General features: G+C 42.5%; 2 protein-coding genes across 2 annotated transcripts in view; one reads left to right on the top strand and one right to left on the bottom strand.

The window, feature by feature from the left end:
- Window positions 1-2,658, top strand: part of SUZ12 (SUZ12 polycomb repressive complex 2 subunit) — a 30,631-nt gene extending 27,973 nt beyond the window's left edge. Inside the window, exon 16 of the mRNA XM_054846846.1 lies at window positions 159-2,658. Within this exon, the coding sequence (XP_054702821.1) occupies window positions 159-504 (346 nt within the window). The 3' untranslated portion in view covers window positions 505-2,658. The remainder of the gene's footprint in view (window positions 1-158) is intronic.
- On the bottom strand, window positions 2,526-20,773 carry CRLF3 (cytokine receptor like factor 3). The gene is made up of 8 exons (XM_054846849.1): window positions 20,272-20,773; window positions 17,205-17,412; window positions 15,291-15,378; window positions 14,678-14,855; window positions 12,926-13,148; window positions 12,135-12,267; window positions 7,915-8,027; window positions 2,526-7,585 (listed from the first exon to the last, which is right to left on the bottom strand). Exons 1-8 carry the CDS (start codon window positions 20,398-20,400, stop codon window positions 7,332-7,334), a joined length of 1,326 nt encoding a protein of 441 aa, XP_054702824.1. The 5' UTR covers window positions 20,401-20,773; the 3' UTR covers window positions 2,526-7,331.
- Between the last annotated feature and the right edge of the window lie 129 nt (window positions 20,774-20,902).

The following is a 20,902-nucleotide window of genomic DNA, read 5'->3' as shown; positions in this document are numbered from 1 at the left end:
GCTTAGTAGCCCTAAAGCTTTGAAAGCAAAAAACGTTGCAGATGTTGAGACTACCTAATAGATGGTCTGTGCAGTTACATTGATAAACCATGTTGTAGGATATCTTTTTGGTTTTGAAAATGTTCTACTCACATAATGATGGCTTTCTAATTTGACAGGTTTATTGCTGACAATCAAATGAATCATGCCTGTATGCTGTTTGTTGAAAATTACGGACAAAAAATAATTAAGAAGAACTTGTGTCGAAACTTTATGCTACATCTGGTCAGCATGCATGACTTTAACCTCATCAGCATAATGTCCATAGACAAAGCTGTTGCCAGGCTCCGAGAGATGCAGCAAAAGTTAGAGAAAGGAGAATCGGCCTCCCCAACGGATGAGGAATCATCTGAGGAACAAAATGGGACAACAAATGGATATAGTGAAAATAATATGAGAGAGAGAATTTCAGAAATGGATAGCATCTCAGGTGTCACAAAACAGAGCAAGAAACAAAAGCTCTGAAGTCAAAAGTCAAATGCCATTCAACGGACAAGCATTGAAGTGACATTCTAGGGTGCATGAGCTCTATAAAGAATTACACACAAAAATACAGATTCCAAACAGGCACTGCTGGATGGAAATAAATGATTTCAACAAGGATATTGTTTTAACAGGGTTTCTATTCAGTTAATTATGCAAGTACTACATGTATTTCGGTTTTGGTGATGTAATGACAATATTCTAAGAGTTTGAGCATGAAGAGCAATATGAAAATCTTTTTGTAACTTTAGTAATTAGTGTCTTAAGAACTTTATGGAATTTACATAATTTAAGTATATGTAAAACCATTTTTATATTAAGATTTTTGCATCTGTATCTGGCTGTTTTTCCTACCATGGAGTTGTGAAACATTGGGGAAGGGGGATTGGGATACAGTTTCTGCTTTTCTTATTTAGAAATTCTCCAGTTAGCTTTTTGTGAAAATAACGTCTCACTATTTAAAGTTTAACCTTGATCCTTGTATTTGAAATCATTTATCAATTGATCATAAATTAGAAATTTTTTTTACACTAAAATTATCAAAGTTGGCGAACTTAGCACTTCCTTTGTCTTGTGCCTGTTTGGAAAGATCTTGACTTTTCATGTTACAGACACAGTGAAGTACCACCTTGGCTTTTTGAGGTTACCAGCAGTTTGGTTTTCGTGGATAATTCTGATGTATTGATCACCCAGTGTACCATTTTAAACTTGAACATTAGCTCCTTTATATTTTTATTACACATTTACACAGCTACACAAACTATTTGATGTAAACCCTTTTTATGGGGGTTCTGCGTCATAGTGTGCCATGCTAAAGCCGAGAGTCTATAGTCAGTATGTAGGCATTACGTCAATTAACTTCTTTTGAAGTTTATGCCTGCTGTTTTGCCTGAGTACAGACTGCAAGTCCAGGCCATAGGTTTAGCTTTGGCTTTCGAGATGCCACTCTTGAGGGAAAAATGCACTGTAAAATTGGACCAGAAAATGTGTTGCACTTCTTATGCAAGTATTCTGTGATGTATTGTATTCAATACAGATACTAAGATGCTGACTAAACTATATTTGAGCAGTTTTGCACTGCTGTTAACACATTTTATGCATACGTTTACAGATTTTTTCCAATGGAAAGTGGTTTCACTACTGGTACAGTATCAGCACCGAAGGGTTTATTCCAGCAAGCACTGTGGTTGAGTGACATCACCTCAATTTTTTATTATCCTTAAAATATTGCATTTTTCATATTCTTTATTTATAAAGGAACAATGCTGCTGTAAATACAGGTATTTTTAATTTTTTATTTCATTCCATCACCATGAGATGCAGTTCCCTATTTGTTTAAGGGGTATATAAGCTTTCTAATGGTGTCTTCAGAAATTTATAAAATGTAAATACTGATTTTGATGGTCCTTAAGATGTGTTTAACTGTGAGACTATTTAACTAATGGTGTGGATGTGATTTGTCATCCAGTATTAAGTTCTTAGTCACTGATTTTGTGTACAAAATAGGAAAGAGGGAAACTGCAGCTTTCATTACAAACTTCTTGAATTTGCCAGCTCTCTTGAGTTTTAGCAAACTCTAATTATGCCTCTGGATAGTACATCAAGCATTTCTCTCTGGCTTTAATTTGCTAAAGCTGTGCACATATGTAAAAAAATAGATTATTTTAGGGGAGATGTAGTTCTAGAATTATTGCTTATGTCATTTCTTAAGCAGTTATGCTCTTAATGCTTAAAAGAAGGCTAGCATTGTTTGCACAAAAAGTTGGTGATCCCCCCAAAAATAGTAATGAAATTACTTCTGTCCAGTAAACTTTGTATGTCATGTCAATTTATAATAAAAGCTGAAAAAATCCCTTTGTTTTCTATTTATAAAGATGCCTTTTCTATATGTACCTTTGATAGATTTTGAAGATATCATGTAAGCTGGTTAAAAAGAATTTGAATGGTACAGTAGATGTAAAAACAGAACCCCAAACAAAAAAAACCAAACACAAAACCCAAAATAAGTTCAGTTGTTTAAAATGAACCATTGTTTTTACATTAAAATGTTTTATTTGAAATCGGCTTTTGTACATAAAGTTCAGTAATACAAAATCTGCCACGATGGTTGTCCAGTCATTTTGTGTGCATGCAGAAAGGCTGCAAGCGGTACCTTGTATAAAATTTCTCTTCTGCATGTCCTGTAGAATTTGAATATACGCTCTTCCTTTGCCAGGCTGTTACAAAGATAGCCGAGTTTCTGTCCAGCCTTCTCCTTAAATATAAGGTGTCTCCATAAACTACCAGGTTTTTAGCTAAATAAGATTTTTACCCCTTCCTAGGGGGTAGAACTGAATACTTGAGATATATCTATAAGCTGGGTATTACTGTTAGAACTATAATTTATATAACTGAAAAGGAAACATATCACTTGTGATGTGTCAGTTATAAAAATAAGACTTGTGCATTTTTTACATGCAAGTGGTTAATGTTTCAAACAGATTTTACAAGATACCTGGTTTATTTGGAGCAAAGTTGACATCGGTATCAGTTCAAAATAGCGCTGCTCTGGGAGCGTAGGGGATGGATAGCCCAGGTACTGCAGAACAAAACGAGTATGGGATTGCACTGCTTGGCCGAACAGTGGCTGTGGATAGCAGGCACTGAAAACCTTTTTCCGTGTTACAAATAATTCAGATACTGAAATACAGGATATGACAGCTAGATTCTGTAAACCTGACTTCAGGCTGCAGTTGTCTGCTATGCTTCTGTCTCCAAACCTGGCAAGGTTCTAATCTGGCCTTTCATGTGTTCATGGCAGATTTTTTATGATGTTTTGTATTTGGCGATCATCTTAACAGGTCTGTGAACCCCAAGTTGGAACCTAACATATGACTTGAATATTTCGGTGCATTAAATACTATATTCAACATTGTTTGAATTGAAGTTGTTAACGTTGTTTGCTGCTTTGAGTGTGTCTTGAATGTAGTCCTTGAATTTTTTGGGGGTGGGGTGAAGATTCATTGCCTGGAATGAAGCAGTTGCAAATAATTTTACCTGTTTGGATTGCTTCACTAATGACCCAAACAAAACCCCCAAACCAGCAATTTGATTTTACCTTTGAGAATGTAGGGGCTGTTCTGTGAGGGCAATTTTGACAATCTTGTTCCAAGTTAAGTATTTCTGAATTCACAGAACAGTTTGGTGCCATTGTCCCCCAGTGCTTGCATGAAGGTTCCTGTTGGACCAGATCTGGTTATAAATCTGATACTACATTGTTTCACAGCCGAGGAAAAAAAAGCTTTGAATGAAGGAGGTAAGTCTGCCTTCCATGACATGTCATCTGCTCTTACGTTGCTCGATGTGAGACTGAAGATGCACTCCGTAAGAGATCTACTCAGCATCTTGCTATGAAGAAGGTTCTTCATACGAGTGCTAACCTGTCAGCAACCTTGCTTGTTCCACAGAGGTGTTTTTCCTTTAAAATTTTATCCTTTAAAAGAGACCAAGGAAATAGAACAGGCTGCAGGTAAAGCAGAACTAAGGGAATCAAGTAAAGCTGTTAGTTCAACATGGACTTTATTTGAAGAGGATTAAAGACCTCTGCTGCTTGCTCAGTAATGGTGCCCAAAAACTACTCTGTGTAAGAGTTGCACCATATAGTGCAACTGCAAGGAGACAGGAACAGTAAAAGAGAAATTAGCTGTGACAGAATATTGAGGAAAGTAGCTTACAGATGCTGTAACCAATATTTTAAAAAGAAGGAAAATTATTTCTGCAAGAGATGTCAGTTAAGATCTGAACTTCAGCTGGAAATGAAAGTAAGTGCACAAGTGAGAAAATGGGAAAAACCCCCTGGGACTTCTGAGGGACAGACGATGAAAATAAAAGGGAGAAGCACTTAAAGCTGGCTGTAGTGCAATAGAACACGTTTTTATGTTCTTGTTAAAAGAATGCAGTGATGCTCAGCTTTATGCCCCAATAAATCATTTACTAGACCGTACACAGTTGAGGGATAAAACTTTATTTAAAAAAAAAATTCAAATTTCACTTGACATGTAAGTCTTAGTTGAGGTAAGTGAATGCACTAGCTTAAGAAAACGTTCAGGATTGGGTTTCATAAGCAGTTAACACTGCTGTTCGCAAGGCTCCTGTGGCTAGAGGTGAAAAATTGTAAAGAAGTGTCAAGCTTTCTATCGCTGAACTCCACTGCAGAAGAACAGAATTTCGACCTTTTTAATTCAAGCCTCTTCTGATTCTTTGCATGCTTTGTTACTTTACTACTCAGGTCTCTTGCCCTGAGGCTCTTCCCCTCTCCTGGGTTTAAAAGGTGCAGCTCGAAGAGGTGGCGGAACAGTACCTAATTTGCCATTTCGACAGCGAGGCTTATGCTAAGTTTAAAAAAAAAAAAAAAACACAAAAAACCCCAAACCCCAACACTGGCAAGCTGCCCTTGTTCAACATACAGCTAAAGACTGAAGTCAGAAAAACAATTTCTTCTCTTGCTATTCTCAGCTCAAGGGGAACAGTATAGGGGCCTCCTGTGGCCCTTCACAGTCATCTTCAGCTGCTTTGTGTTCTGAACAAGCTGACAAGGCTTTATAATCTCTGGAAGTACCTGAATTCAAGGCTTAAGCTTTATTTTCTAATATGCAAGTAAGTATCCTGCAGAATCAACACGACTGCTGACTACCCCCTCCAAAAGCAGATGAATAGGTACCTGACCCAGCGGTACCTCAGAATCTCACAATTTCAGTTTCCATATGGTAAAAAAGTACTAAGTTACAACTAGTACCTGACACCTGAAGTGTGTAAGTAAAATTACCAGCACTACTAAGTGGAGCAAGATGTAAGTCTGCTGCTAGCTGGAATGCCAGCCTGACCCTCTCTAAACAGGACTGGTACTGTTTGATCATCTGCTGAACCTTCTTGGCTACAGGAAAAGAACCATATTTTAAAAGTATTGAAAAATACTCTTCACAGGGTAATTCAAAGGAACACTGAAAGTACAGGATAAGCCAGTATTTTCTTATTCCCTAACAGTAAAATAGTTAAGATTGAAAAACTGAGAGTCCTGCAGGCTTTTTGATGCTAACACTGGATTATTTTACCTGCAGGTGTCCAGTCTTCCTCACTTCATGTCTTACAGTAAATTCCAACCTAACTCTACCACGTGCAAGTTCTTTGCATCCATCTGAATCTACTCACAATTTATTTTTTTTCTTGTAAATGTTAACATCAACCACCAGTCCCTCTTCTGAAACTCATGTATCCCTACTACAGATGCTTGGGGAGAAAAATGCAAGCAAGATGACTAATCTTTTTGTACTGACAACATCAGTATGGGGGATATTAATCCAATGTAAACTAAGCTTTTTATGCCAGCATAGAGGGCTAACATAGTATGTTGACACTCCAGGAAAAAGGGCAGAATGATTGTCTAGGTTTTAGAAAAATACTGGTATTCTAACATGCTAAAATATATTTAATTTTAATTGAACTTGAGGTAAGAAGGTCCCTCTTAAGGCCCCCATTGAGCATTACTTTAAAATATTCTTTAAATGCAGTAGTACTGCAATCTTTTGACAAAGATTGGGCTCCTTCTAAATCTTAGTGGCTCCTTAGGGGAAATAGTGGTAACTACATAACTTCTGAATTCAACTTCAATTAATTCATAATAATTTCTTATCCCATCCTACTAGATAGAGGACAGTGCTAAATTACCACCCTCTGCTCCATTCTGACTGCTGTGGGTAAATCCATCCTCTCCCAGGGTGGATCTCCAGCAGCAGCCCCAGCTTCCTTGGGCAGCCTAGTCCGACCCCGGTGCTTGGACCACAAACCCGCACTCTCACAGGGGAATGCAAGGTGTCCCAGGAATCCTGCCCATCCCAACAGCGCTGCCCCTCTCTGTTGGACAACAGATAGAAGGTTGGCTCTAAGTCTTAGAAGAGCTCTGTGAGCAATCACAGCTGCCATCTGCATGTCATGCCTAAGTACTAAATCACTACAACTTGCTCTGACATAGGCTACAAGGTAAATAACTAGTAAAGACATTCAGAGCAGGTAAGGATAACTGTCCTACTCTAGGTATTGTCTAGTTTGAGACAAGCATCCGCATTAAGCTGATGTAAGCATCACCATGCAACTACTCTAGAAAATATATTCCAAGTGACACAACAGAAAACAGTTGAGGAAATAAGGCACTTATATGAGTGAGACATTAACAGACTGGCTACATATTTAAACAGAAGTATGGCTCAGACATCCTTGCTCTGGAGGAATGAACAGTACCGTGCATGGAAGAAATGGCTGTTGCATGCAGAACCCACTATCCATCCATACTATTAAGGCAGCATTGTGTACAAGGAAGCGTAGCAGGACATCACCACTCTAAATACTTTGCTCTTTTATGAGTGGTATAAATAAAACTTTGGTCCATTACCATCCCTCCATCCCCCCTAACTGTTTACAGGCTTATTTCACAGAACAGCAGCATTAAGCAAAGTTAATTCCACACAACACACGTACCCTGAGACTAGAGTACAATGAAATACTGACAAAAATCAAGTCTGGAGGAAAAAAGGGAAGGATCTTCTAGACTGCTTAAATTAATTTGCCTACGTAAATGCCTGTTTCTAACTTTTTCCAGAGTATCAAATCTGATGTTTCACAATTACTTTTTGAAATGAATCCAGTAGGAAGTACAATATAGTGGACTTCAAGTAGTACAAAGAAAGGTTTTTGTGAACAGATTGATGTCAAACAGCTGGAAACCCAGGTTTTAACATTACACTTTATAGCAAGAACAAAAATCCCTTCACTCACTGCTAAAACACCAGAACTTTCCAGCCTGGGTATGAAAATGAACATCCAAAATACAGAGAGACACAGCACTGATCAAGTACCCAGTCAAAGACCACTTCCCTGTTGTTAGAGCTAATGGTTACTCTAAGCTTGAAGTTTCCTCCCTCGTTGCTGGAGGGCCCTAACTGCACAACTTCCATGTCGAATGTCACAGTCGATCCAGAAGTAACAGCAGGCAGCTGGTTTGTCATTTCTTTTCCATTTACAAATACTGCTCCTGAAACAGTCAAGATGCCAAATATTATTTCTCACTTTCTGTACATACTAACATGCAATACTACGTCTCCCTATTTTTTCTGGAGGCAAATAGAAATGGAAAACAACAACGTTCCTTTTTGTCACATCAAACCAGTTGTAATAACTGCAAGCAGGAAAAGGAAGCCTGTGATCTCACCAAAGGTTTTAACTGTACAAAGAGTGTGTACATAAAAGGTGGATGAAGTTGCTCATATGTGACCCAGGGATACAAAGGACCAGAAGCTATGGGTTTTGGGGGAAAAAAAAATAAAAACAATCACATTCTTTGATTATGTGATTCAGACTCACCGTTTGTGCTAATGCACACAGCTTTATCCCGCTGCAAAGAGTCGTAGCCGTTCTGCTGCTCCACACACACTCCTAGGCTGTCTCGTCTGTCTGGCTGTCCCACGGTTTCAATTCTACCAAGCAAAAAGTTAAGTCAAACCCTGAAGCTTTAAATCAAAACATACGATGAAATCTAGACAGTAATTCCCAGCCATACCAGACCTCTGTACTGTGCTCCAGGGCTTTCAACAAATTCATCCGACCTTTGGGGAGATCCCTGTTGAAGGATCAGAAGTCCAACCAGCTTTCCCAATAGCTCCGCTCAGCAATGCTTGAACTTAATCTGTACAAAACATTAACCTGCTTCCTGCAAACTTTCATTGCTATTTAATAAAATTCTCCACTGTCACAACTTGGGGTCTTTTGAAATGATTTCTAGTTGTCTGAAACAACCGATATGCGCACAACTACAATCATCTCTACCAGATTACTGGTCAACATCACATTACGGCAAGACAACTCTAGTTTCAGCAAGTATTCCATAAGCATGACTAAAATGGGGGGGTTGAGCCCTGCTGTTTTCTGCTGTAAAGGAGTGGGGGTGGAAGGCTGGTGTGTTTTGGTGGTGGTGGGTTGTTGGGTTGGTTTATTTTAATAAATCAGCTTGGTGCAAATGGATATTAAAACCAATAATGCCTAGAAGCGCATTTCCAAGTCTGGCTTCTGCTCAGCTGCATTTAGGATTTTGGTCCTGGGAAAGAATCTCTGAAGAAAAAGCAAACGAGTTGTGCAAACGACCTGGGATGCAGTTCCCTTGGGCCTGAGCGAGGCTGTGCAGTTTGTACACTGAAGGGCTCTTCTGTATTTGAGTCTCTTCTCTTGTACTGCCATCTCTCAAAGGTGCTAAATCATACTTTAGAGAGAGCCTGAATCAGATGGTCTTTTCTAGCAAGTAAAACAGCAGTTGTTTTCATTACAGCCTGAGAGAAATAGCAGCACTGATATGTGGTTGCTGCCAAACAACAGAAAACTTCATTGGAAGCTTTTAAGAATGGGAAATTAAACTGGTCAGTAGACTGGCACACAATGGGTTAACTCTTTCAAGACAAACAGGGAAGATAAAATTGGAACCATGTTTTACTTTTGCTCTCCGTTAGGTTTCTCAGTCCCCTCGGAACGTCACTAAGATAGCAAAAGCCTTGTAGCATAAAGCAAAGCAAAAAAAAAAAAAATTAACAATCCGAGAAGCTTTTAATTTGGAAATGATCCACAATGTTTTCCCACAACAACTTTAAATGAGATTTCAAATTCATTCTGGTACTCTAGATTTTAAACTCTGCCTGAGTTACCACTGAAGCTTTATAAATAGCTCTTTATCTGTAAACTTGAGAGGTAAAGCCTTGTGCTTAGGTAACATTAATTCATTCCATCCCCAGTTAAGGGAGCCTTTCTTGAGTTTTGCGTTGGAAATAAGTATTTGTACAGTCACAAGAATGACCAAAAATGCATAACTATAAACCCATTAAAAAGCAGGAATTCTATCATGTCAATCTGTATCCACACATACTTGCTCATTTATATAGACCCTTTTTTGCCAAGTACTGTCAAGGTAACCTGGACCAGCAGCAGCAGGAAGAAAAAAACCATCAAGCAAGCAACAGGACAGCGAATACTCTGAGGCAGGAGCGATGGCACACCCAGAGCAGGAGCGTTTACACAGGCGTCAGTCTAGGAGCAGCTGAACGTTTTACGTTCAGCGCTTTCAGCAGTATCCACGCTGAAGCCAGGCTCAGGCCACATTTTTTGTCATGCACATCTGTATTCATTACATCCAGCTTTCCAGCATCACGGCTACCCTCCCTAAACTGCTGCCCCTACTCCAGGAGAGCAGACTGGGCTGCGTGCTAACGCAAAGCGAGAAAAAGCCAAACCTTCCTTATGCCACAAAGAGGAAGCACAACTCAAGTGTCCAAGGCAACGGCCAACCTATAACTCTGAGTTTTCCTCCTCTCACACACACAGAGAAGAGGGCCAGGCTCTGGTGTAGGTCCCCTTCCTTTCCTTTCTAGGTTTTGATTATTCAGCACTGATAACCAGCCCAAGACAAAGAGCCCACATATGGTACAGAACATCACTGCACAATCTCCTGAGCTTCGCTTTACTAGGCTGATTTTTCCTATCACATTAACAAAGTTATTCTCCAGCCTCTATGATCCCTGGGACTTAACCTTTTAAAAAGCCCACCGAATATGTGGTAGGAACAATGCTCAGTGGGACACCTCAAATCCCTTCTCACCACTTCCAATGCTGCAGAACAAAACCTCGCCTCTATCACTGCAGCATACAGACACTGAACCAGTTCAACCTCCACCAGTTTCCATTTGTCTCAGAGCACAGAGAAGTAAATTTGTGGGCAATCACATGCACTTCCTTCAGATTAGCTGTCAGTAAAGTTGTGGTGGGTTCCTGACAAAGTCAGCATGACCTTCATACAGCGTCTGCTGAATGATCCCAAGTCACCAGCCTGGCCAGACTGACTGCGGCTCCTCACTGCCAGCAGAAGCTTCAGAGACAGCTGCCGAGCAGGGTCACTGCAAAGAGACGTTCCCTTTCCTAAGGGCAGCTCCCCGAAGGCTGCAGAGAAACAGGAGGAGTCTTGACTTAAAGCAACGATGTTTTCTTACAACTCATCTAAATGCCTCACCTCAGGATAACTAAAGCAGTCTATCTTTAAAAAGCAGATACAAAGCATTGCACTGATCGCAGCTTCACTTTTCACTGATGAGGTATTCCCGTGTCCTGAATGCAGAAGAATACAAAGCTGCTTCACAAACGTCTGTAACATGACACTTGCTTATTTGTTTTGCTCTGCAAGCCACTTATCCCCTTGTGGATATACTTTTGTTTCAACAGATGGAGAAAGCCAAGCGCCCAGTACTACACCTCCCTGATCAGGAAAGTCTCAACACACTTTCAAACAGGAAGCTACTACTGGACCCTGGAAGAGGAACACAACCAATTTTCAAGGTTCAATCTTAAGATTCATGTCATTACAGTTCTTGTGGACATGTACTTGTTAGGGCTGTGCCATCCTGAAACAATCTCCTCTTGGAGAGGAGTCCACATTACCAAAATGTAAAGAAAAAGATTTTCATGTGTTACCAATAAAAAAAGATAAAAGGCATTGGTCTGAAAGAGAACCAAGGGAAACCTCAAAGTTCTGCCTTTAATTTCGCAGTCATTTCTGAGCCAAAAGATGTTAAATCTAGCAACAGATTTCAAATGAAAGCTTTAGATCTTTTTATCCCATCTCAGACAGGGCAACTAAATATATCCTCATACTACAACCATCTAAAGTTAAGATAATTCATTATCAGGAAGGGAGAAATGAAACACCATGGAATAAGTTACAAAAATATCACAAACAACCCCCTTAAAGTGTCTTTGGAGACTGCCTACTGTACGGCAAGAAGTTTTATTTAACCAGGGGAAGATGGAATAAAACTTGAGTCTCTGAGGTCTGTAACCACAACTGACATATCCACAAGGAAGCTCCTCATACTCCATTAAACACTATCATCTCAAGGATAGGAGTAAAGGCAGCAAAGCTGCCAAGGTTTTTAATCGCATTCTGTGCCAAGTGAAAAGCTTGAATTTCACACAGTCCCTTCTCCACTCAAGAGTTTCTAATGCCAGTTTCAAGCAGTAGCGTGATCAGCACTAATTATCTCAGACATTAAGGACATCAGTGCCAGACTGCCATCCTTACCTGTCCCAACAGCACACAGAATGTTGTCACATCCCAAGTCATCAAAGCACATGCACAGCCTGGGAAGGAAAGCACCCACTGTCCCGCTGTTAAAAAGAATCAATGGTGAGCCTCCGCTAACTGCTGACCAGCCAGTAACAGCTGCTACAAAACTTGAGGAAGTTCAATATTCCACAGATTTGCTCAGCATGGGCTATATTTCACCACCCCCAAGGAGTTCACTCTTGTCTCTGATTTAGATACGTGCAGGTCCTACAAAAACATCAGGCGTTTTCCTAAAGAGCCAGGACGTAGAAGTAAAGAGGAGGAAGTTCAGACTTCACACACACTACCTTGACCGGGGCTGAGCTGATGTAAAACTCAAACACACACCGTAACTCAGGTTTACATACAATTCAAATGTAACGGATCAGAAAAGGAAGCTTGGTTCACAGGAGATGCACCAGACACCAGCTACCCAGAAAATACTTGCCTGAATGTTAATGTTTGCCCACAGAAATACGTAGGAGCTTTCGAGTAGAGCACACCGCATGACTGAGAATCATTTCGAAGTGCTATGTTTCTTCGACTGCTCAAGCTGTAACCCTCCAAACCAGTTGTCCATTCTTAAAAAAACCAAACAAAAAACAGTGTGAACCTCAACTAGACCAGCTACTGTCTGTGCAAAATAAAGTGAGTCGCAATATCCACTCACATTACCTCATAGGAAGCTTAAGCTATGTTAAGAACAGGGGCTGGTTTTGCTGCCTTCTGATGGAGAGATTTCTTTTTCAAATCATTTCCAATTACAAAAAATATTTCCCAGCTCACAGTGTTCATCAGAATGTCACTCTTTGCTGCGATCCCCGCAAAGTCATATTGTAGACAAAGGAAAACCTTCATGACCCACTGCCCTTAAAAATTTGCAAGTGAAGATAAAACTTAGGTTTTTCTCTCTCCAAGATAAGAGCTTGTTATGTGACTGTAGGTTATCAAACAATGCTTAGGTAGAGGTGAGGGACAAGGGAAAGACATGATTTGCTTCTGGCTCACTGATGCTTTCCACGGCTAAGCAGTGAGCTACCTGCTGAAAGGCTCACTAACTACCCCTCACGCTACGAAGCAAAGAATAAATTGTAGGATGAAAGGACAGTTCATCATACATTACACACATACATCATAGCTAAGGACGCGCCATTGTCATACAAAGAGCAGCTTCCGTAAGTCTTTCAGGACTGCTGCTCTGATGACACGGGCTTAAGATGAAGAGCAACAAAACAGTACCGTGGGGAACTAGCGTGGTACAGCCGATCTGAGGAACACTCCACGGACTCCACTCTTGCCGTCCATCTCCTCGGGCACAGACTCTGAACTGGTAATCAACATTAGGATCAATATGCAGCACTATGAACTCTGTCTCCGAGCCAACATACACATCTTCAAACTGACTGGCAGTACTCTTACGATATTGCAGCCTGTAATCTTGTGGTATGAAGTCATCATCCACCTAGAGAAACATTTATTTCATTAATAAAGGACCTTCTCTTTTTTCCCTTTTGCCTCTGAAGCGGCACATACTAGGGTAATACTGCAGGCTGTCAAAGGTGATTCAGAGTCACAAGGTATTAAAGAGCAGAAAGCATGCCTTATAGAAAATAAAATCAGTGTCTGAACCAACTAATACAAAGTTTTATAAGAATGATTTGCTCACAGTTTAAAAGTATCTATAGGAGAAGAAACATTTAACAGAAGGTTATTCAATCTAGCAGAGACATAACAAGATCCTTCAGCCAAAAGCTGAAGATAAATTTGCAGAAGAAATTCAGCACCAATTTTTAACAGCAAGGGAAACTCACTGTTATCCTTCATAAACTGTTCCAGGGAATAATTTCCAATTCTTTGATCTGTCCAAGTCAAAAGAGATTTTTTTAATTTTTTTTTTCCCCCCACAAAAGCTCCACTATCCCCCAAACATGATCAAATTCAGGGAACTCGCCTATAGCACAGCAAACCAGACCACACATGACAACAGTGCCTGTAGTTTTATAATCTGAGTCCACATCCTTTACAAGGTAAGGGTTGCTGACCAACGGCTGGCTCTTGCTAGAACTACAAAAGTTTGTTTAATGCTGCCAAGGAGCACAGAGCTGTCCAACAACAACCAAACCACATCAGAGCATAGCAGTGACTTACTCAAAAATAGTTTTTTGTGTATTGAAGAGAAAAGCTGTTTGACAAGGTAATGCCAATATTAAAATATTTTCTCTTTCTGTCCACTGCCTCTCCCTAAGAACACAAACACGTTCAGGGGTAAAAGCATACAGAACAGGTTCAGCCTCAGCCTGGGTCTGCTAAAGTGTCTTCAAAGGGAACAAAAGCATCACCCCAGCAGTGAAGTCCAGTCTCACTGAGAGCATTTGGCAGTTATGCCACACAAACGAACCACTTGCTTCCACAGCACAAATGGCTACATGTGAATCACCTCCGTCAGAAACACACCCACTAGGATTTCTTGGTCTTGTTTGTACAACAGCAACACACTAGGATTTCTTGGTCTTGTTTGTACAACAGCATCACATATAGATTACTCTCTACTATTTATTTGTTTAGTGGGAACAGTACACGAAGGAGGCGTTTCTTGCTTGTCCAGTACCTGGCTGTTGCTTAAGCACAGGAAGCTGGGGTAGCAGTGTTTTCAGCTGCCCCTCCCAACTTTTCCACATGTGAGGAAGGAGTTTGCGAGGCAGAGGCACGTTAGCCTGTTGGCCCTTTCGACCTGCAGATGGGAGCAGGTAGAGTCCAGCAGCAAGATTCTAACACACAAGCGTCACTGCCAGTGCCAACCACAACATCATTAGATTACCTTGCCTTTAAATGAGGCCATTAGCATAAAAATCTCTTCTAAAGTTTCTAACTACACACTGAAGTGGACTGTTCCTTTGAAGGCAGTAGAGAATCCAGAACGAAACTGGCTTTTTCAGTTTATTTCAACAAAACTGAAGTCTGAATGATTTTCACCCAGGACATTTTACCTACCTTACACCATCGGACTAAAATACCCCCAGGCTTCTCAACAAATTCCTCTAGCTGTACAGGTGGGCGCGATGCCACAGTTCCATGTCTGAATATTTGATTTTTCAATATAGTAAGAAGGCAGTCATCCAACTGGGCAGATAAACAAGGCACGTCAACCAAGGAGGGCACTTCTGGTAAGCTGAGAAAGGAAAGTTTGCTGTAATGAAAGGGGCCAGCTTCTGCAAATTCATATTTTGTCCATACACTTGAATCTGTGCAGATTTGCAAAGAGAGAACAGCTGCAGAAATTGGCATGTGCATTTCAAACTTAAAAGACTCCGAAAACACAGTGTTTCAGCCCTAACCAGACTGTTTCTCAGTAAATACTCTGAAATACAGGCTGTTCCACAAGGAGCGGTTTCATCGTTCACAAATAAACAGCCTATATGAACATATGGAGGTTGAAAACTACTCCATTCTGTGACTGCCAGCCCCAATGAAAGTCTATGAAACAAACAGGACAGTAGCACCTCAAATCAATCTTTTAAGGCAATGGAGCAGAAAGCTTTTGTTTCAAAGGAGAAAAGATCCCTGTGCAGCTGCCTCAGCTCACCTCAGTGTGTCAGTATCTTACCTATCTAGCTGAATATGTAAAGCTTTTTTTGTAAAGCTGCAAAGTTTCTCATTCTGTTGTCCCACATCTCCATGGACTGCACTCTCTCCTGGAATCAAATGGTAAAAATATTCCTAATGAGAAAACGTCCAAGAAAGGCATTCTTTGCTTCAAAAGAAGAACCGGTTCCGACATGAACAACCAATTAAACATGAAGCATTCTCAGCACTTTTGCTAGACTCTTAGCTAGAAAATACAATTATAGTTAACAAAATAAAGCCTATCTAGCAACTTTTGAAGCTCTCAAAGTTTCCTGTAGACACACCCATAACAGATGTAATAATTTGCCTCAGGTCTCAGACAGTAGCAGAACTGGGGTCAGATGCCAGAAATCAGGATTATTAATCCCTTCCTCCACCTGCTTTAAAGGAAGAAAAAAAGCAAAGCACCTTTGCTGAGCAGAAAATATAAAAGCAGGAGCTTAAAAGCAAAAAATAAATTTCAACCACTGTTCTGTTTGCTACAATCTAAATGGTAACTATTGTCACAGCAAAGGAAATAATGCATTAAAGTGCAGAGATAAATACAAATCTTTTCATAAGCTTTCCATATAAAGTAGCATCCACGCTTCAACTTACAGAGACATATGCTCCACTCTCCTATCTGATGACTTTTTGGTAATTTACAACATAAGCAAGCTCAGTCCTTTTCCAAATGGAGGATTACGAATGTTACAAATCTCTAAAGAAAAGCATACGTCATAATTGGCAGCAGGAGATTTAATAACCATGGAGGCTTAACTCCTTTCTGACTCAGATGCAATGTCTGCTCATTTTGACAACATGACTTAGCAATGCTTCTACTGCGACAGGGGAGCGGTGACCCACAAGATAGGAAGCGCACAGCTAGTCAGGTTCTCATGAGATCTGATAGAAACTTCTATAAACCACAGGCAATCTTGGCCACTACCCTGTGATTCAGTAATTTGAGACTTAAAATAAAAACAAGGTGACTACCAGCTGTCCCAGAGGTTGTGGTGCTAGGGGGGGAAAAAAAATACAAAACAGCAAATTAACTCTTAAATACTGTCACTGCTCCTGTGAACAGGAGGCACAGAGCTACCAAGCCAGCGTGATCTGTAAGCACAAAGCTCACATCTGAGTGGGAGCGGATAGATTTCCTACCCGTGGGAGACTGCTCAATGCACTTTAGTTCACAAAACTGAGATCATGTTGAAAGAAAGTTAAAGTTGAGACATGAGAACAATGCAAGGAAACTGCCAACATACTCATGGCTCAGACATGCTCCCAGCAGGTTCTCTAGTGTGGGGTAAACAGTCAAGAGTGACATTCCTTTCTGGCTAGGTAGCATCAGTAGGGCACAGACTGGCCCTTACAATAATACTCCACATGCGTATTTTTGTCTGCCTCATCCTCAGACTTTTTGGAGAAATTTTTCTCACAGAGTGACCATTCCATTCCTCATATTCCCCATCAACAGTGAACATAATCACACTTAACAGGAAAGATAATCTATTTACTTCAGCTGCTATTCCATTAAGATACAAATAACTTTCTTCACCCCACAGAGACATTTTGTTTTTGTGGTACCCAAGACGTATTTTATTTCAAAATAGCCTGATATAATCCTCTTTCTAGTGTGGAGGGGTGCAGGACGTCTCTGCAGCGAGACATTTCCAAAGTACTTCCTGCCCCTAAGGAGAGGCTACACTGACACATGCACACCCTAGGACTGGAGTGAAATATTAAAATACAGATTTGTAGGAGATAATATTGACCAGCTTTTCACTACATCTACCCAACTTTAACCTTTTCTTAATATTTGGTTTGAGAGAAGTCCAAAATGAGCCAAATATGCTGATCATAACAGGAACTGGAAGGTAGAGCTAAGACTTAGTATCGTGTCCTGCCTTACCTTCCCGGAGCAGATCTTCAGCAGTACTGACTCCGTGCTCTATTAGCTTCTGGCATTCATCCAAGGGTTTGATGCTTTCTTGTTCTATAACATCCACTTCCTGTAGCAGTGATATCAGTCGCTCATCCAACAGCTTCTTCAGGGTCCCTTTCAAATCATTAAAATGTTGCTCAAGTACATCTCTGGTCAATGTTGCACTTTCTCTGATCTAAATTCAGGTAAAGGGAAAGAAGGATTCAGGATAAAGGCAAAGGCCATGCACATCTTTTATTTTTCTGAACCACCTCATCTGCATCTGCTGGAGAAAAGCTGCCTGTGAAGGCAGCTTTAAGAAAAGGACCACTGGCAGGTAACAAACAAGTATAGTTGGTTTTTGTACATGTACAGCAGGGAAGGAGGCAAAGAAACTAGCCTGGACAAGGCAAAGAGAGTATTAACTAAGCAAAATACAAATTGGGTTACACATACTTCAATCAAGGAATTTTTCTTGTCAGAAAAGTCTGAATGCTCTGCAGGTCTTCTCCCCACATCCCCCCCCCCAATTGCTGTAATCCTGTTCAAAAACCACTCTGCCATCATATACAGGCAATCCTCATTGGAAAGAACAAGGTATCAGGCTTTTAGAAGATTACCTAGAAACACTTTTCCAGGCCCTATCACTTCACTGGATTTTTAAAATCCTCGTAAAGCTTTTTTTCCTTTTTTCCCCTTTTTTTCCTTTTTTCTTTTCTTTTTTTATTTTCTTTTTTTTTCTTTCTTTTTTTTTTTTCCTCCAAATAGCCACCTTTGATTTGTCTATGCTCCAAGGTTACAGGGCAGGGTGAACAGCAAGTCTGTTTTGATTCTGGAAGAACTAGACCACAGAAGGTTCTACAAGTGCTTATTAAAATGTTTGTAAACTTGCTGAATCTGACTTTTAGGGAAGAAAACACATTTGAACACTCCTGACCTAAAGATGCAAAAGGCAGAAGTAAACATCTCCGTATGAACAACTTTTCTAAGTCACTCACACGAGGAAATGCTGCAACATGCACACGGCCTTAGGTGTAATTTCTAGATCTTCAGAAGTACAGACAACCAACACAGGAAGTTCCCTGGTTAGGTAAAATAAATTTCCTCTTTAAGTAATATTCATGAATGTCTGCAGCTGCCACACAGCTCAATTTCCCTTTTCTTGTTATTTCAATGCATGAGGGGAAAAAAGGAAGTATTTAGCGTTGTGAAGGGGTGGAGTGGAGGAAGGCAGAACAGTCACTTCTCTAAGCCCATTACCTCCATTACATGCAGACACAAATTCAACAAGTCAGCCTCAGAATTACAGATACTACTAGATAGGCAGAAGAGGAAATGCAAGTCCCTGAACACCCAGAGCTGCATGAAGCTTGTTGAAAATCGTGTCCCATTGGTCCAAAAAAAAAAAAAAGGATGCAACGTCAGTGATCTAAACTGCTTTTCCTATCGCATCAGCCCACCAGTCCCCAAATAACAAAGTTTCTGCTATCTCAACCCCAGTCTGAGACATTCAGCGCTTCTGGACACAGGGAATTCTTGGATGTGTGTTGCATGGCAGACTCTTTGTGGACAAAACAGCATGTGGTCCTGAAGATGGAAAGAGAGAAACCAGAAATGTGCACACAAGCAAAGAAATTCTCCCAGAGAGGGAAAGGAAAGAAAGGTAAGGTAAGGTAACTAAGTGCTCAGACACTGCAGAAAGGCAAACTTGCTCCCTCTCAATGCATCCTGAGTTATCAGGCAATGCTCAGAGATGACAAGGTTTGGATTAAAGGCAGTCACGAACAATTAATTTTCTTAAATAGCCTGCAGTTTTGAAGATGACTAATTTAATGTACAGCGATTGCCCACATTCACTCAGTAGCAGGACACTAGCCCAGCAGATTTATAGCAGGTTGCTATGCTAATGGAATCCACTTCAGAGACATGATCAGGTCGCCACAGAAACATTTTCAGAGTTTGGTTTGGTTTTTATTTGAAAGTTGAATCGAAGAGAGCAAGATATTGGTTCTAGTCTGCAAAAAATAAAGTGCTTAGAGGATGTCTTAGCAGAGAAGCCAGTCCTTCGCTGGCTCTCTGCAATCCCTACCCATATTTGCATATCTTATCATGCATCTTCAGTGCAGAGTGGGTAGGTTACTGGTCCCAATGAAAACTCTCCAGTGCACAGCTGCAGAAAAACCAGCTAACCTAGAATGTTGGCAAACACTTATACATGACCCACGGAGTACGTGACCCATGGAGTTTGGTGCATGGGGACAGCAGAGTTCAGGATAGCATCCAACCTAGAGAGCAACTTGCCTAGGCAGAAATCTTTTATATGTGAAGGGGAGAGGGGAAGACAGCAGGCATGACAGTCGCTATATAATAAGACTTAGCATCCCAACTACTTTAGAAAACATAGTTCCTTTACGCATCTTTATTCTTGTCTAGGAAACCTTCCCTATCAACCCAGAAAAATCAGGCTCAGCTCAGTAACAGATTTCAACCTGCACCCCCTTCTTCCTGGCGCTTTCCAATCCATCCATTCCCAAGTCCTCCATCTCCGGCACCTGCAGAGGCAACACGCAGGTTTCCCCGGGGCGTGCACAGAATCAGCGGGGTGACCGCAGCCTTCACCCACCCCACGTCCTGCGGGATTCCCTCTCCCTCCCCTCGCCCTCGGTGTCCCCATCCGAGCTGCAGTAGGCTGCTCCACGCACCCTGCACACAGGGGCTCCACAGAAAACCGCGGCTCCGAGTGAGGCGCCCGGGACGAGCACTACCGCTGCCCCGAAGGCGAGTCGCCGATGACTGCCACCCCCACCCGGAGCCGCGGCCCCGCGCTGGGGAGGGGGGACGGGCTGAGCCCTGTCCCGACCCGAGCCCACCGCCTAACGGCACCCCGCAGGACGGGAGGTGCGGGCAAACCGCGGAGCCCCAGGCAGGCGGTGGGGCGGGCGCCTCCCGGCCGCTCGTCCTCTCCTGGGCTCGGCGGTGAGCACCTCCGGAGAGCCCCGCCGCCATCCCTCGCCCGGGCAGCCCAGCCCCGTCCCGTCCCGTCCCGCTTCCCCACCTGCTTTCGCGCCTGGTGCAGCCCCCGCAGCCGCTGCTCCAGCTCCCGCCGGTAGCTCCGCGCCGCCTCGATGCTCTCCCGAGCCTCCTGCAAGAGGAGCCGCGCTTCGGCCTCCGCCTCGGCCTCCATGGGCAGCCGTGGCGGCGAGGCAACCGGCGGGGCGGGGCGGCGGCGGCGGGCGGGCCTTGCCCCCGGAAAGGCCCCACATCCGGGCGCCGTGCCCCGCGGGGCGGAGCGGGAAGCGCGGCGGGGAGCCGGCCCCGCAGTGGTGGCGGGCCGAGGAACAGCCCCAGGGCGGGGCAGTGGCACTGGCCGTTGGAGCGGCCGCGCGCGGAGGGTGTCGGCGACGGGCTAGGCACGTGCTACCAGAGAGCCACCTCAGCGCGCCGCGAGGCGCCGCCGGTCCCGCCAAGTTTGGCCCCTCTCGAGTCCTGTGCCTCACCCGCATGACGCCACGCGCCCCACCCCTCTCCGCACCGCGGCGCGAAAACCCGACTGACAGCGGCGAAGCGGGGAGGGGAGTGGGAGCGGCTCCGCCGGCACGTGACCGGGCCTGCGGGGAAGGGGCGGGGTGACCGGCTGCGGACCCGCGTCACGTGAGGGTGGAAAGCGGACGGCCGTTGGCAGCGCG

This window comes from Grus americana, chromosome 18, assembly GCF_028858705.1.
Source record: "Grus americana isolate bGruAme1 chromosome 18, bGruAme1.mat, whole genome shotgun sequence".
In the NCBI taxonomy this organism is placed as follows: Eukaryota; Metazoa; Chordata; class Aves; order Gruiformes; family Gruidae; genus Grus; species Grus americana.
Note: the sequence above shows the minus strand (reverse complement) of the source record. Positions and strands in the feature narration are given on the sequence as shown.

Coding starts and splice junctions, on each gene's coding strand:
- CRLF3 (XM_054846849.1), bottom strand. CDS start 20,400: ATGGAGGCCGAGGCGGAGGCCGAAGCGCGGCTCCTCTTGCAGGAGGCT. Junction 17,413..20,271: donor TGCACCAGGCGCGAAAGCAG/GTGGGGAAGCGG, acceptor ACCTGAATTTAG/ATCAGAGAAAGTGCAACATT. Junction 14,856..15,290: donor TTACATATTCAGCTAGATAG/GTAAGATACTGA, acceptor TTCCTTTCTCAG/CTTACCAGAAGTGCCCTCCT.